The sequence below is a fragment of the Balaenoptera acutorostrata genome, chromosome 6 (assembly GCF_949987535.1).
Source record: "Balaenoptera acutorostrata chromosome 6, mBalAcu1.1, whole genome shotgun sequence".
Taxonomy (NCBI): Eukaryota; Metazoa; Chordata; class Mammalia; order Artiodactyla; family Balaenopteridae; genus Balaenoptera; species Balaenoptera acutorostrata.
In genome coordinates this window covers 105,727,967-105,740,152 of record NC_080069.1, presented here as the reverse complement: position 1 = coordinate 105,740,152, position 12,186 = coordinate 105,727,967, and the positions used below count along the sequence as shown (strand labels likewise).

At 46.3% G+C, this 12,186-nt stretch overlaps 1 protein-coding gene across 6 annotated transcripts in view; it reads right to left on the bottom strand.

Annotated features, from left to right (window-relative positions):
- Positions 1–4,409: 4,409 nt before the first annotated feature.
- Positions 4,410–12,186, bottom strand: part of COL27A1 (collagen type XXVII alpha 1 chain) — a 144,387-nt gene continuing 136,610 nt past the window's right edge. For all 6 annotated transcript variants that reach the window (XM_057547779.1, XM_057547783.1, XM_057547782.1 and 3 more), the window contains 2 exons: positions 7,217–7,435; positions 4,410–6,397 (listed from right to left, as the gene is read on the bottom strand). In XM_057547779.1, coding sequence (XP_057403762.1) covers positions 6,251–6,397; positions 7,217–7,435 — 366 coding nt within the window. In that variant the 3' untranslated portion in view covers positions 4,410–6,250. The remainder of the gene's footprint in view (positions 6,398–7,216; positions 7,436–12,186) is intronic.

The following is a 12,186-nucleotide window of genomic DNA, read 5'->3' as shown; positions in this document are numbered from 1 at the left end:
GTCATCATGAGATGTGACTGTCCCTGGCTGGGGCTTGATTCACTGTGGACAGAGCGAACACAGGCCTGGGGTTTCCCCTGGAAGTCCACCATGGCTGTTTCTGGGCACTGGGTTGTGCAACGGGAGATTGAGAACTGTGGGGCTGCCAGCTGGGAAAGAGCTACCTTCTGTCCCTGACAAATTCCTACTTACCCTTGCTGGGAATGAGCTGGCCCAGCTTCAGTGGCTTCCCCAGCCAGGTCACAGAGGCCTCCTGGAATGGAGACTGGACTGAGACGGCTGAGCGTCACGGTTCTAACATAGCCCCTCTTCTCCTTCCCCTCTGGACCTTCTTCCTGACTCTCTCACCTTCCATGTCTTCAAAGCTGCTGACTCTCCAGGGCTCCGAATGGTGCACAGACCTCTTCCCTGTCCTCCCAGCTCAGCCAGCTGCCCCTGGACGGCTCCACTCCAGTGCCCCATCACAGCACAAACTTAACCTGGCCAATGCAAGCCCTGCTCCTCTGTGCAAACCTGTGGCTTGTCCTATTCCCAGCCCAGTACTCCAGGCTTCCCCTGAGCCTGTGGCACCGCTTTGAACTACTTACTGCTCCCCAGATACATGGCGCTACCTTTACTTCCAGGCCTTGGCAGGTGCTCTTCCCCATCTGGCTAACCTCTATTCATTCTCTCTCAGCCTTGGCTTCTGATGGTTAATTTTATGTGGACTTAACTGAGCCATGGGGTACCCAGATATGTGGCGCAACGTTCTGGGTGTGTCTGTGAGGGTGTTTTGGATGAGATTAACATTTGAATGGGTAGACTGAGCAAAGCAGATTGCCCTCCCGCATGTGGGTGAGCTGCATCTAATCTACTGAGGGCCTGAATAGAATCAAAAGGCCAAGTAAGAGAGAATTCCTCTGGCCTGACTGCTTGAGATGGGTATCAGTCTTTTCCTGCCTTTGGACATGAACTGAAACATTGGTCCTTCCTGGGTCCTGAGCCTGCCAGCCTTTGGATTAGAACTACACCATCCACTCTCCTGGGTCTGGAGCTGGTCAGCTCACCCTGCAAATCTTGGAACTCATCAGCCATCATAATCATGTGAGCCAACTCCTTATAATACATCTCTTACACACACACACACACACACACACACACACACACACAGGCATGCACATACACATGCTCACCTACACACACATCGTACTGGTTCTGTTTCTCTGGGACCTTGATTACAGTGTCACCTCCTGACTATCCTCCCCGAGCTGAGACTGGGCTCTGTGGTGTCCCCTTTTTGCTTCCCTAACCCCACACTTGGCCTCCTGCTCCCTGCTTTCCTAACCCTTAACCACACAAGGTCCAGCCTCTCCAGCTGCCTCTGCCAGACTCAGAGCCCCTCAGACAAGCTCTCAGAGCCATGATAACTCCAGTGCCCACACATGGCTTGACAAAAGGAAGGTGCTGCTGATAAACACGTGTCAAGGAAATAAAAATGGGAGTTCCGGGGCTTCCCTGGTGGCGCAGTGGTTGAGGGTCTGCCTGCCAGTGCAGGGGACACGGGTTCATGCCCTGGTCTGGGAGGATCCCACATGCCGCGGAGCGGCTGGGCCCGTGAGCCACAACTACTGAGCGTGCGTGTCTGGAGCCTGTGCTCCGCAACAAGAGAGGCCCGCGCACCGCAATGAAGAGTGGCCCCCACTTGCCGCAACTAGAGAAAGCCCTCGCACAGAAACGAAGACCCAACACAGTCAAAAATAAATAAATAAATTAATAAAAAAAAAAAAATGGGAGTTCCTGCGGGGACTCCTTCCACAAGATCGAGTGCCTTCGACATGCTGTGCTCTGCAACTACAGCAGAGAACAAGCTCCATCTCCTCTCACAGAGCTTCCTATGGGGCAAGCAGACATTAAAGTGATTGACCTTTCCCCTCTGCAAAACGGGAAGCATGATGGAACAGCTGGGCAAACTCTTTGGCGGTGGTGATACCCGGCAGACCTCAGGAGATGATTCAGGAAATGGGCCATGCTGCCTCAATTCCATTTTTGATTAACTGTCAGTCAAAGAAATGAAAAGACCGTTCTCATCTCATTGCCAAGTTGTTGTTGTTTCTTTTTCTTCAGCGTCGGAAAGTCATTTTCCAGATTAAGGAAATAGTGCAGGGTCACGATTCTCGGTACTTGAGCTTGTACTAGAATCTTCAGGGAGGCTTGTTAAAACGCGGATTGCAGGGCCCCTCGGGGATTGTGATTCAGTCGGTTTGGGAAGGGATCGAAAATTTTGTGCTGGTCACCAGCCCCTGGTGCTGTAATCCCAGGGTGCCACACTGAGAACCACTGGCCTAATGCACATAACACTGCCGTCAGCAGTCTTGGGGTTGAATCACAGCTTTGCCTTGGCCTCACCAGGTGACCTCGGGGACTTCCATGGACTTCAGTTGCTACCTTTGTCAAACAGGAGGGTGGACTTGGAGGCAGGGGAATCTCCAAGCTCTTCCAGACCATGAATCCTGGGCTCCGTGGATGGAAGTTTGGAGCCCCCGCAGGGCAGCGGCTCCCAGGGCTCACTGTCTGGGGTAGGTGTCAGGGTGGGGAGGGTAGAGAAGACCCAGCTGCCTGTGGACTGATGACCTAGAAACTTACAGCTAGGTTTTTTTTTTTTAATTAATTATTTTTTGGCCGCTTTGGGTCTTCGTTGCTGCACGCAGGCTTTCTCTAGTTGCGGCGAGCGGGGGCTACTCTTTGTTGCGGTGAGCGGGCTTCTCATTGCGGTGGCTTCTCTTGTTGTGGAGCACGGGCTCTAGGCACCCGGGCTTCAGTAGTTGTGGGGCGCGGGCTCAGTAGTTGTGGGGCACGGGCTTAGTTGCTCCGCAGCATGTGGGATCTTCCCAGACCAGGGCTCGAACCCATGTCCCCTGCATTGGCAGGCAGATTCTCAACCACTGCGCCACCAGGGAGGCCCGACAACACGTTTTTAAAATGTGGCTCAACTGCTCGTGATTTGTTCTTTCTCTTAGATGAGAAGGGCGGAAAAGTTCTGATTTCTCCAATGTCCCAGGGGAGGAGGAACAAGCTAAGGAAGAAAGTACTCTGAACCAAGAGTCAGGAGATATGGGTTTCAGGTCCAGCAGGTATAAGTATGTCCCAAATATTGAATGGGACATACTTATGCTAAAAACGTATTTATTGTTTATCCGAAATTCAAATTTATCTGGGCGTCTTGTATATTTATTCACTAACTCTGGTTAACTCTGTCTCCCAGATTCTCACTCACTTCTTCCAAAGCAGGTATTGTTGGGGCCTCTTTCAAGAATCTCACAGGTAAGAATTGTTCCTCTTGAAGCACTATCCTTAATCACCAAAAGATGGAAACAACCCACATGTCATCAATGTAAGAATGAATAAACAAGATCTGGTTTATCCATACAATGAAATACTATTCAGTCATAAAAAAAAATGCAGTACTGAGCCATGCTACAAGGATGAACCTTGAAAACATTATGCTAAATGAAAGCAGTCATTCACAAAAGGTCATATATTGTATGATTCCATTTATATGAAATATCCATAGCAGGCAAAGCCGTCGACAGAAAGCAGATTAGTGGTTTTCCAGGGGTATGAGCAGGCAGAAATAGGGAGTGATGGCTTCATGGGTATGGAGTTTCCTTTTGAAATGATGAAAATGTTCTGGAAGTAGACAGTGGTGATGGTTGCCCAACATCGTGAAGGTACTAAATGTCATTAACGGTCAGTTTTATGTTATGTGTATTTTATCACATTAAAAAAAAAAAAAAAAAGAGCCTCTCATGTTAACCTCAGTATACCTCCTCCCTGTGTGTTATTGGTTGAATTGTGTCCGCCCAAAAGATATGCTTCTCCGTTACCTGTGAAGGCAGCCTTATTTGGAAATAGGGTCTCTGCAGATGTAATCAAGTTAAGATGAGGTCATTAGGGTGGGCCCTCATCCAATATGACTGGTGTCCTTAAAAATAGATGGGATTAGAGACACACAGGGAGAGCGTCATGTGACTACAGTGGCCGAGACTGAGGTGCTGCCCTGCTAGCCAGGGACCGCCTGGGGCCTCAGGACAGAGTAAGGAACCTCTCCTAGAGGCATCGGAGGGATCGTGGCCCTGCCAGCACTTGGATTTCTAGTCTCCAGCACACTTCCAGCCTCCAGAACTGGGAGAGAAGGCCCTTCTGATGTTTTAAGCCACCAGGTTTGTGGACAGCGGCCAATGGGACCCTACTGGACCCACCCCCTCACTTTTAGGGCCCCCCCCACAAGGCACTGTATCTCTCCCTCCCCCCTCCTTTGGGGGTAGCAGCATAAACAGGGCATCCTCTAAGCCTCTTCCCCTGACCCCCTCAGCCCTGCCAGAAACTTCCCTCCGGCCTTTTCAAAGAAGCACACGGCCACAGATGTGTCATTCCGTTGCCTCAGTTTTAAATATTTATTTAAAATCCAGAAGGGAAAAGGAGAAACGGAACCCACTTGGGTTTTAACACATTGACACGTGGACAGAGACATGAACAAGAACAGCAGAGAAACCCAAGAGCAAGACAGACGCCAGGACAGAGGCCAGGTGGAGACCGAGCGCTGAGATGAGGCCCGAGCTGCTACAAAAACACGCTTCCAGGGAGCGTGGAGGCGGGCGGGGTGGGGGAGGGAGACAGGAAGTGGGGGGGAGGGGAGGGTGGGCCAGAGTGAGGTATTAAATAATGAAAATCGAATCCAATCCCCAAAGAGACACTTTAGAAAAAAAAAAGACACAAATAGACTTTCACATAAAACTTCCCCTTCTACAAAAATAATTCCATAGTTAAAATGACCTCCAAATCCAGCCTGGATGCTGACTGGTTCGCTGAGGCAGGACAATTCAGACGACCCTGAAGAGCCCGGCCACGCTGAGCTCGGAGATTCCCGTAATAAGCCCTTCTCCTCAGCCCACGTTTATACTTGGAGCTGATGGCGCTGGGTTTCTACAGAACTGAATGACAATGAAAAAGCAAGAGTGATGACTGCATCCTGGAAGGACAAGCTCCAGGAAGGGAGGACCTTAGGGGATGGTCTGTGGCTTCATCATGAGATGGGTCCATATTTACATGCCACCTCCAAGGCCAGCCCTGACCCAGTGCCGTTCTCCTAACTGGTTTCTTCAAGGTCAAAGCTGCAAGGTCAGGACTCTCCAGTCTAGATCACACCCTCCAAGACAAGCCTAACTTCCCTCCAGGACCAAGAAAGGCCAAACTAAAATCCTTCATCCTCAGGCCTCCCCCTGCCTTAAGAGGACAAACGTTTCAAAGTCCATAAGTTAAAAGGTAAATCTTTTCTACTTCTGTTTCTGGTTGTTTTTTGTTTTTGTTTTTTTGCTTTGCTTTTTGTTTTTTTTTCCTTTTACCTTCTTCCCCCTACTCCTTAACAGATTATGCAATGAGCACAAGGGTGATGCTAAGAAAATTTTAAAAATTCCCCAAACTTTGTCATTTGGAGGAGAGAGAAAAACGTGGATGATACCCCACATCCAAATGTTTCTTCAAAGTCTGTGGCAAAACTGGTAGCACCTTCAGAATCTTAAATAGGGTTTTTTTTTTCCTTAAAAAAATCACATACACTACGAGACAATTGTGAGCACCAGCGATTTCACAGTGGGAGGTAGCAGACGTGGGCACCCCCAGCCCCGAGGATCTCACCTCTCCCTCTCGGCATCCGTCACTTCCCACGCCCTGGCTGCTCTCTCTCACCTTCTCACCTCTTTCCCAGGTGAAAAAAAAATAGTAACGCACCTTCTTTGTGTTTGTTTAAATAAAATATATATACTTCTTTCTTTCCTTTTCTCCTTTTTTCATGTCTCCTCTCTAATATTGCACATCAAAGCTCCCTGGCAGGGACCAGCTGACGAGATGCCCCCTTCCCTCAAGCTGGCTGGAACGTGGGGCTCTTTGGGAAGGAAGCTGGGCAGGGAAGGGGGTGGCCGCAGAGCTGGGAGACAGGCCGCGGGGCTCAGGCAGGTTGCAGGCCCAGCTTGCTCTGGCTGGCTCTTTGGTTGGTCTTTGGGGCTGAGCTGGGATCAGTCGTTCCCAAGGATACCCCGTGCCCTGCTACCCCTCAGCCTCTTCTACTGGGCAGACAACAGCTGGGGTCTGCTCAAGGATCCTTGGGCAGGTGAGCTGCCTCTCCTAGGGGCCCACCTGCCCCTAGGTACCCTCCCTTTGCCTCCTCCTCCTCTTCCCTCCCCCTCGAGGCCGAGAGGAGCCAGGAGGTCAGAGGTCAGAGGAAGCACGCAGGTCCAACTTCGAGGCGGTACTGCTTCCCTGATGAGGCGGGAGGGAGGTTGTCCACGCTGACGATGGGCAGCTGCTGGGGGTCCTGGGTCCGGAAGGTGAAGAGTGTCTGATGCCAGCGGCCATCCTGGACCTGCAGGTAGAGGGAAAAGGGGACGTGTACCTCCATCACAGTCCTCATCATATATCAAGTGCATTTCCCCCTCATCTTTCTTCACCATTTTTAATGTCCACGTGGCATTTCACTGTTTCAGTGACCTGTATTTGTCCATTTAGATTGCTTCTGCTATTTTGATTCTTAAAAGAAAAGCGGTCATGAGTATCACTGTAGCTAAACTTTTGTGCGCATTCTTAATTATTTCCCTAGAACAAATTCTACAAGTAAGATTTGCGGGATCAAAGGATAGGTGCATTTGTAAGGCTTTGGATATATATTGGAAATATACATGTAGCTGCTGTTCTGAAAGCCTCTACCAATTTAGTTTTGATTTTTCCAAATAGCTTTGTGTGAGAGTGTTGGTTTCCCCTCATCCTCAGTAACACTGTGCATTACTGGTTTTGTCTAATTTTGTGAAACTGGTTTTTTGGACGACTTTCTGTCTCCCTCTTCCCCTACAACCCACCCTGTTTTAGGCCTCTGAAGACAACCAGAATGTGAAGAGAAGACATTAGCCTGGCAGGGCAGGGGCAGAGAGAAGAGTAGAGATATATCCTTCTATAAGCAGCCTTGTAAATAAGCACAGCATCTACCGGCTGGTAGAATTTTTACCAGCCCAGACCTTCCTCAGAAGTTTCGCAGGGAGAAAAGTGAAAAAAAGCAATTTTATAAAACTCAAAGATAAACATTATATGTATCATACTAATATACTATAGTATAAAATGGTTACTATATAAGAACACGTTTTTCTACCTGTCTATGCATGAGGGGCCTGTAAGAGGCCCCAAGACTTACCTTGCAGCCATCCATTGACACTTCCGGCCTGAACTGACCCCCGGCTTCAAAGATCTGCCCGTTCCAGGCCCGGAAGCGCACAGCCTGCTTAGCTGGGGTCTGCCTGGTGCCCTCCTGCCACACGGTCATGTTAAGGCAGTGGATGGTGATTTGCTGTGTCACCTCAGAGCTTAGTAGGTGCAGAAAATTCATCTGGACCCGGCTAATGGCAAACTCCACCTGTGGAGGAGATACAGCAGTGAGGCAGGGTCGGGCTGGGCTGCCCACAGCTCTCAGAATTCCTTACCTTCCCCTGGAAGGTCCAGGGATAAGCCCTTTCCTGGTAAGCAATTCCCAGCCATGCTCCCAGAGCTGTACTCACTCGAAAGAAAAACTGAGGTCTGTGTGAGCCAGTGCCACAGCCAAGGAGTAACAAGGAAGGGAAAGAACTGAGGTCTGCCTGATTCCAGCCAGAAATGCGAGGGTCCTAATGCACTGTATGGGAGGGGTCTCTGGAGCTGAGCTGGGATACCGAGGCTCAGAGAGGAAGAGGATCTTGCCCAAGAGTGAGAGGCTCTTAGAGGGCAGAGGAAATGCGAAGTGCCTTCCCCACGTTTCTAAGCCCCAAGCTGCAGGCGGGGTAGGGTGAGGCAGCTGGAAAAGGCAGACCTGACAACGAACAATAGGACACGGTTTCGGGCTTAAGTGCTTGTACAGTTAAGTCCTGACAGTTGGGTTTTCTCTTTTTTTGTGGTGCAAGTGCCTGACTTAAGCTTTGATTGCTGAGGCATCCACTTCAAAGACGCATCCACTTCAAAGACAGACTATCTCAAATAAATACCTTGCCAGCCACAGGACTAGAAAAAGGGCCAGGCCACCTCTACGCACTGAGGCTCCTTTGTTTTAGAGCTCTGGATTGATTTCAATAACTGACCATTTGGGCTACTTGTTTTTTCTCTCCCCATGCTTTAAATTCTGGCCCTTATATGTTAAATTCACCACTAAAGACTGAGCCTGCAAAACCCTAACACCCCCCCCCCACTGCAATAAAAGCAGAACCCCAGGCCCACGCACTCTCTCTCTCTCTCTCTCTCCCCATGACCTTGCAGTGTGGCCCCAGGTGAGCTGTGCAATTTCCAGGTCCTGTAAATAATAAAACTTTATTTTTGCAAAGTTTCCTGATGGTTATTGCTGAAAGGCATCTTCCAATAGTAGTAAGAACTGCAAGGGCTGGTCCAGCCACAACACTGGTTATTGATAGGCTGAGACCAGCACACAACGATTGGTGTAGTTGGCAGGACTGCATGACCGCCCTTGCAATCAATGGATGGGATGCCCTTTACCTGCAACTTGCTTACTAACCACCTAACTCAGGTGGGTATCACCATCTGGGGAAGGAGCACTGCTTGCTGGGGGTCTGCCTCACTGCTAAGTGCTTTTGCATATTGCTATGGTATCCAATCCAAAAAGTCACGGCTGCCAGGATAATCCAATGATCTCCCCAGAGCAGTGTGATCAAGGCCATAGGCTCTAACTAGCCACTGAGACCACTAATTAGAAAGGCCTTAATTGACTATTAATGTGCGTAAGGGTCCTCCATGCGTCAAGGGAAGAGTTAAGGAAAGTGAACTGGATCACAAGGCTATGTCACTGCCCAAGGAAAGGCTCTCGGCTGAAGGCACGAGGGAAATATTCCTGTAGGTGAGGAGGATAGGAGATCTCCACCTATGACCGCTGAGTTGGTGGTTATGCCTGGGCTACGTCATAATCCAGAAGAGTGAAATAGCCTTGCAACTGGAAACCAGTGGACCTCCAGAAGGAAAACACAACAGAGATCTATGGTTTCTGCGTCAAAACTTCACTCATTACTGTCATTCTTCATCCCTGACCCAATGGGATATTATGGGTCCCATCCCTGGTGTGATGTTACTAAAAAAATTAATGGGCAGTGACCACCTAGAGGGGTGGGATAGGGAGGGTGAGAGGGTGACGCAAGAGGGAGGAGATATGGGGATATATGTATATGTATAGCTGATTCACTTTGTTATAAAGCAGAAACTAACACAGCATTGTAAAGCAATTATACTCCGATAAAGATGTTAAAAAAAAATTATTGGGCAAATATAAATGGCCTAAAAATCTGATGCCAGCACCTCCTAAGAACCCTGAGGAGGTGCACCAGCTCCTTGATAAATGCAAAACCCCATGGAAGCATCCTGGGGGTATACCAACATGCCAAGGCTCTGGTATGACACTAGAGGCCTAAGGGCTTTCCCCAAAGACCCCGTGCATATCATGATAGTGGAAGCAGACCTCAGTCCCAGAGAGGTCTCTTGGAACACCCTGGGAAGGAAAGCAGCGAGCTATGAAGACGGTTCACAGTGATGCCATCCAAAATTTTCCAGTAACAACACGTCAGTTTAAGATAACAGGAGAAAATCAGGAAGTAGAAACTGAGATAAAAAACTATACCTTAACTGAAATTCAAATTTTTCTTAAATATTTTATGTAGCAGGAAGGAGAGAGGGGAACTAATTGGCTATTTTGGGATTTTTGTTTGTTTGTTTGTTACAGGCTCTCAATTGTTACTCAAGGCTGCCAAAATTCAACAACTGGCCAATACCTCTAAAGACCCTAAAATCCATAATTTTCTTAAAGATCCATCCGGGCTATATGCTTGTTTCCTCAGCCCCCTCGGCTTTCCCCTCGGCAGAACCAAGAAACACACTTTATAAGGCATCCCTGCTGCCAAGGGAAAAGTTGACGGGGTTATCCAGGCATCTAGGATGAGGAAGAGGGACCAGGGACGGCAAAGGCCCCTAGAGCCACTGATATTCTACCAGGGCCCTTACTCTTTTTGGATGTTTATTCCTGGCATGGTTGCATCCTTCCATCACACTGCTAAGGCTCACAGTGAATGGAAAACATTAAGATGAGGCCCATCTCCTGCTGCGCAAAATTGGCATGGTCCAGTGGGTTTACCATTTCCATGGTTGTGGTGATCTAAATGACCCCTCTTCATTTTCAATTCTGAAGAGGCCCCATTTGACCCAAAGAATTATTATTATTATTATTATTATTTTGTTACCATGACTGCCAAGATGCTAGTCCTGCTGATGGGCAGAGAATTATTTTTACAGCACACTCCCCTAATTATAGGGTGGTGCTACAACATTTTATTGGAACTGCCAAAACCATACAAAAGGCACTAAAACTCCTAGAAGAAAATTTACATTTTTTTCTCTGTCCCTTGAAGATTAAATCTTTGAAATGGAAACACCCCAGGAGGTAACTAAAACTCTACCCACAATTGCCTGAGGCTGAACAAAAAAAATGGGGGAAGAGGCCTCTTAAAATACAAACTGCTATAAAAGCTCTCTTACTCAAAATCTAGTCCGCAGCCTCCTTAATATTACTTGTCAAGGACAAATACACATCTTAAAAGTCATCTCCACAAATACTAGTAAAAAACATTAGCCACTGGAGCAGGTAACTTTGTTCTGTCTGTCAGACACAATTTGGAGTCAAATGTTATTTATAAACTAGTTAAGTTTTACATTGTTGTACCTGATTCATGGCTAAATTTTGGAGTGGAAGCTATAGCATCTCAGTGTCTCTGTGTGTTTATGTAAGTCTCTGGATGTATATGTGATTTTTTTCTTTCTCTCTACCTCTGAATGGTATTGCCAAAATTAATTTGTAAAAGAGCTCTGTTTAACTGGCTTAAAAATAAGCACTTATGAATTAGGTATTCCTAAAACTCAGAAATATAGAAACTAATCCAAATGTTTTTCAAGCTCACATGATCTGGGATAATGTTTGGTAAATAAAAGCCAGTCTAAGTTTGCTTTAATTAAAATAGGTATGTCTTCATAGTTATCAGCATTAAATATACTGCAGATAAATAACTTTTCCAGGGTTTACTAGTCAAATAAATCCATGTTATCTCTATTACAAAAGAAAATTAGCTTGGGATGATGGCTGACTTTGTCTACTGTCTAATTAAGATTTTGTAGGTAGTTTAAGCATATTGTCAGGAGAGAGAAAAAGAACTTTACCTTGTGTGATCAAGTTGGCTAAAATTGGACTGTTATTGTAAGAGTTTTTTTTAAAAAAATAAGCTTTAATATCAATAATGTGCTTATGTAATTTTCTTCATCTGCTATAAGGACAAAGTTTTCTTGGAGTATTGGTCTGCTCCTGTTAAGAGATTATGAAAAGTTTTTCTTTATCTTTTAAGTAATCTGGCTAGAAAGCAAAGATTTTGTGTTTTATCAAAATAATTTCCTGTGCTTCATGTTGCCTTAATGAGGTCTTTAGTTACCTAGAAGACACAGTCTTCTCAATATCAAAAGAGCTAAGTTTTCTCACAACTATGTAACCATCTGTATTTGCTTTTAAAATCTTTTGTCACTTTGGCTAAGTAGATAATTAAGCATTTTTTCATAATGATCTGTGATTCTATTTAGTTAAGTGTCCAAAACCTTTGATATTTTTGACAGACTTCCCAAAATCAAGTTCTAAATGAAGACTTTTTGACTTGGAAGTAACTGGGGTTTTCCAGAGGATTGTTGGAACATCTCAAAAGATCCATCTCTTTCCTTATAAAAAGAGAAACATTAAACTAATTAGGCTTATTTGATATGTTAAATCACATGGGAAACATTGTCAAGTAAGAAATACACCTTCTTTATGGATATCCTTGAATGGGTATATGTTATTAATATGGTGTTCCAGAAATAATATGAAATTCCTCAAAGTCTGATATGTTATGTTATCTATCTATAACTCCAGCTATCATCTTAAAATGTTGTGTGTCACAGAAATAACCAAATTTCCTTGTCAACTGCATCATAATGAACTCCCATCAGATCTTTAACCATAGGCATTTAAAAATGTCATTCTTTTGTCAGTCTTTTATCTTTTATAATTATTGTTTTACTCCGACGGCTTTGCAAAAGTGCTTCATCTTCAAGGAGATTCATGGAAAG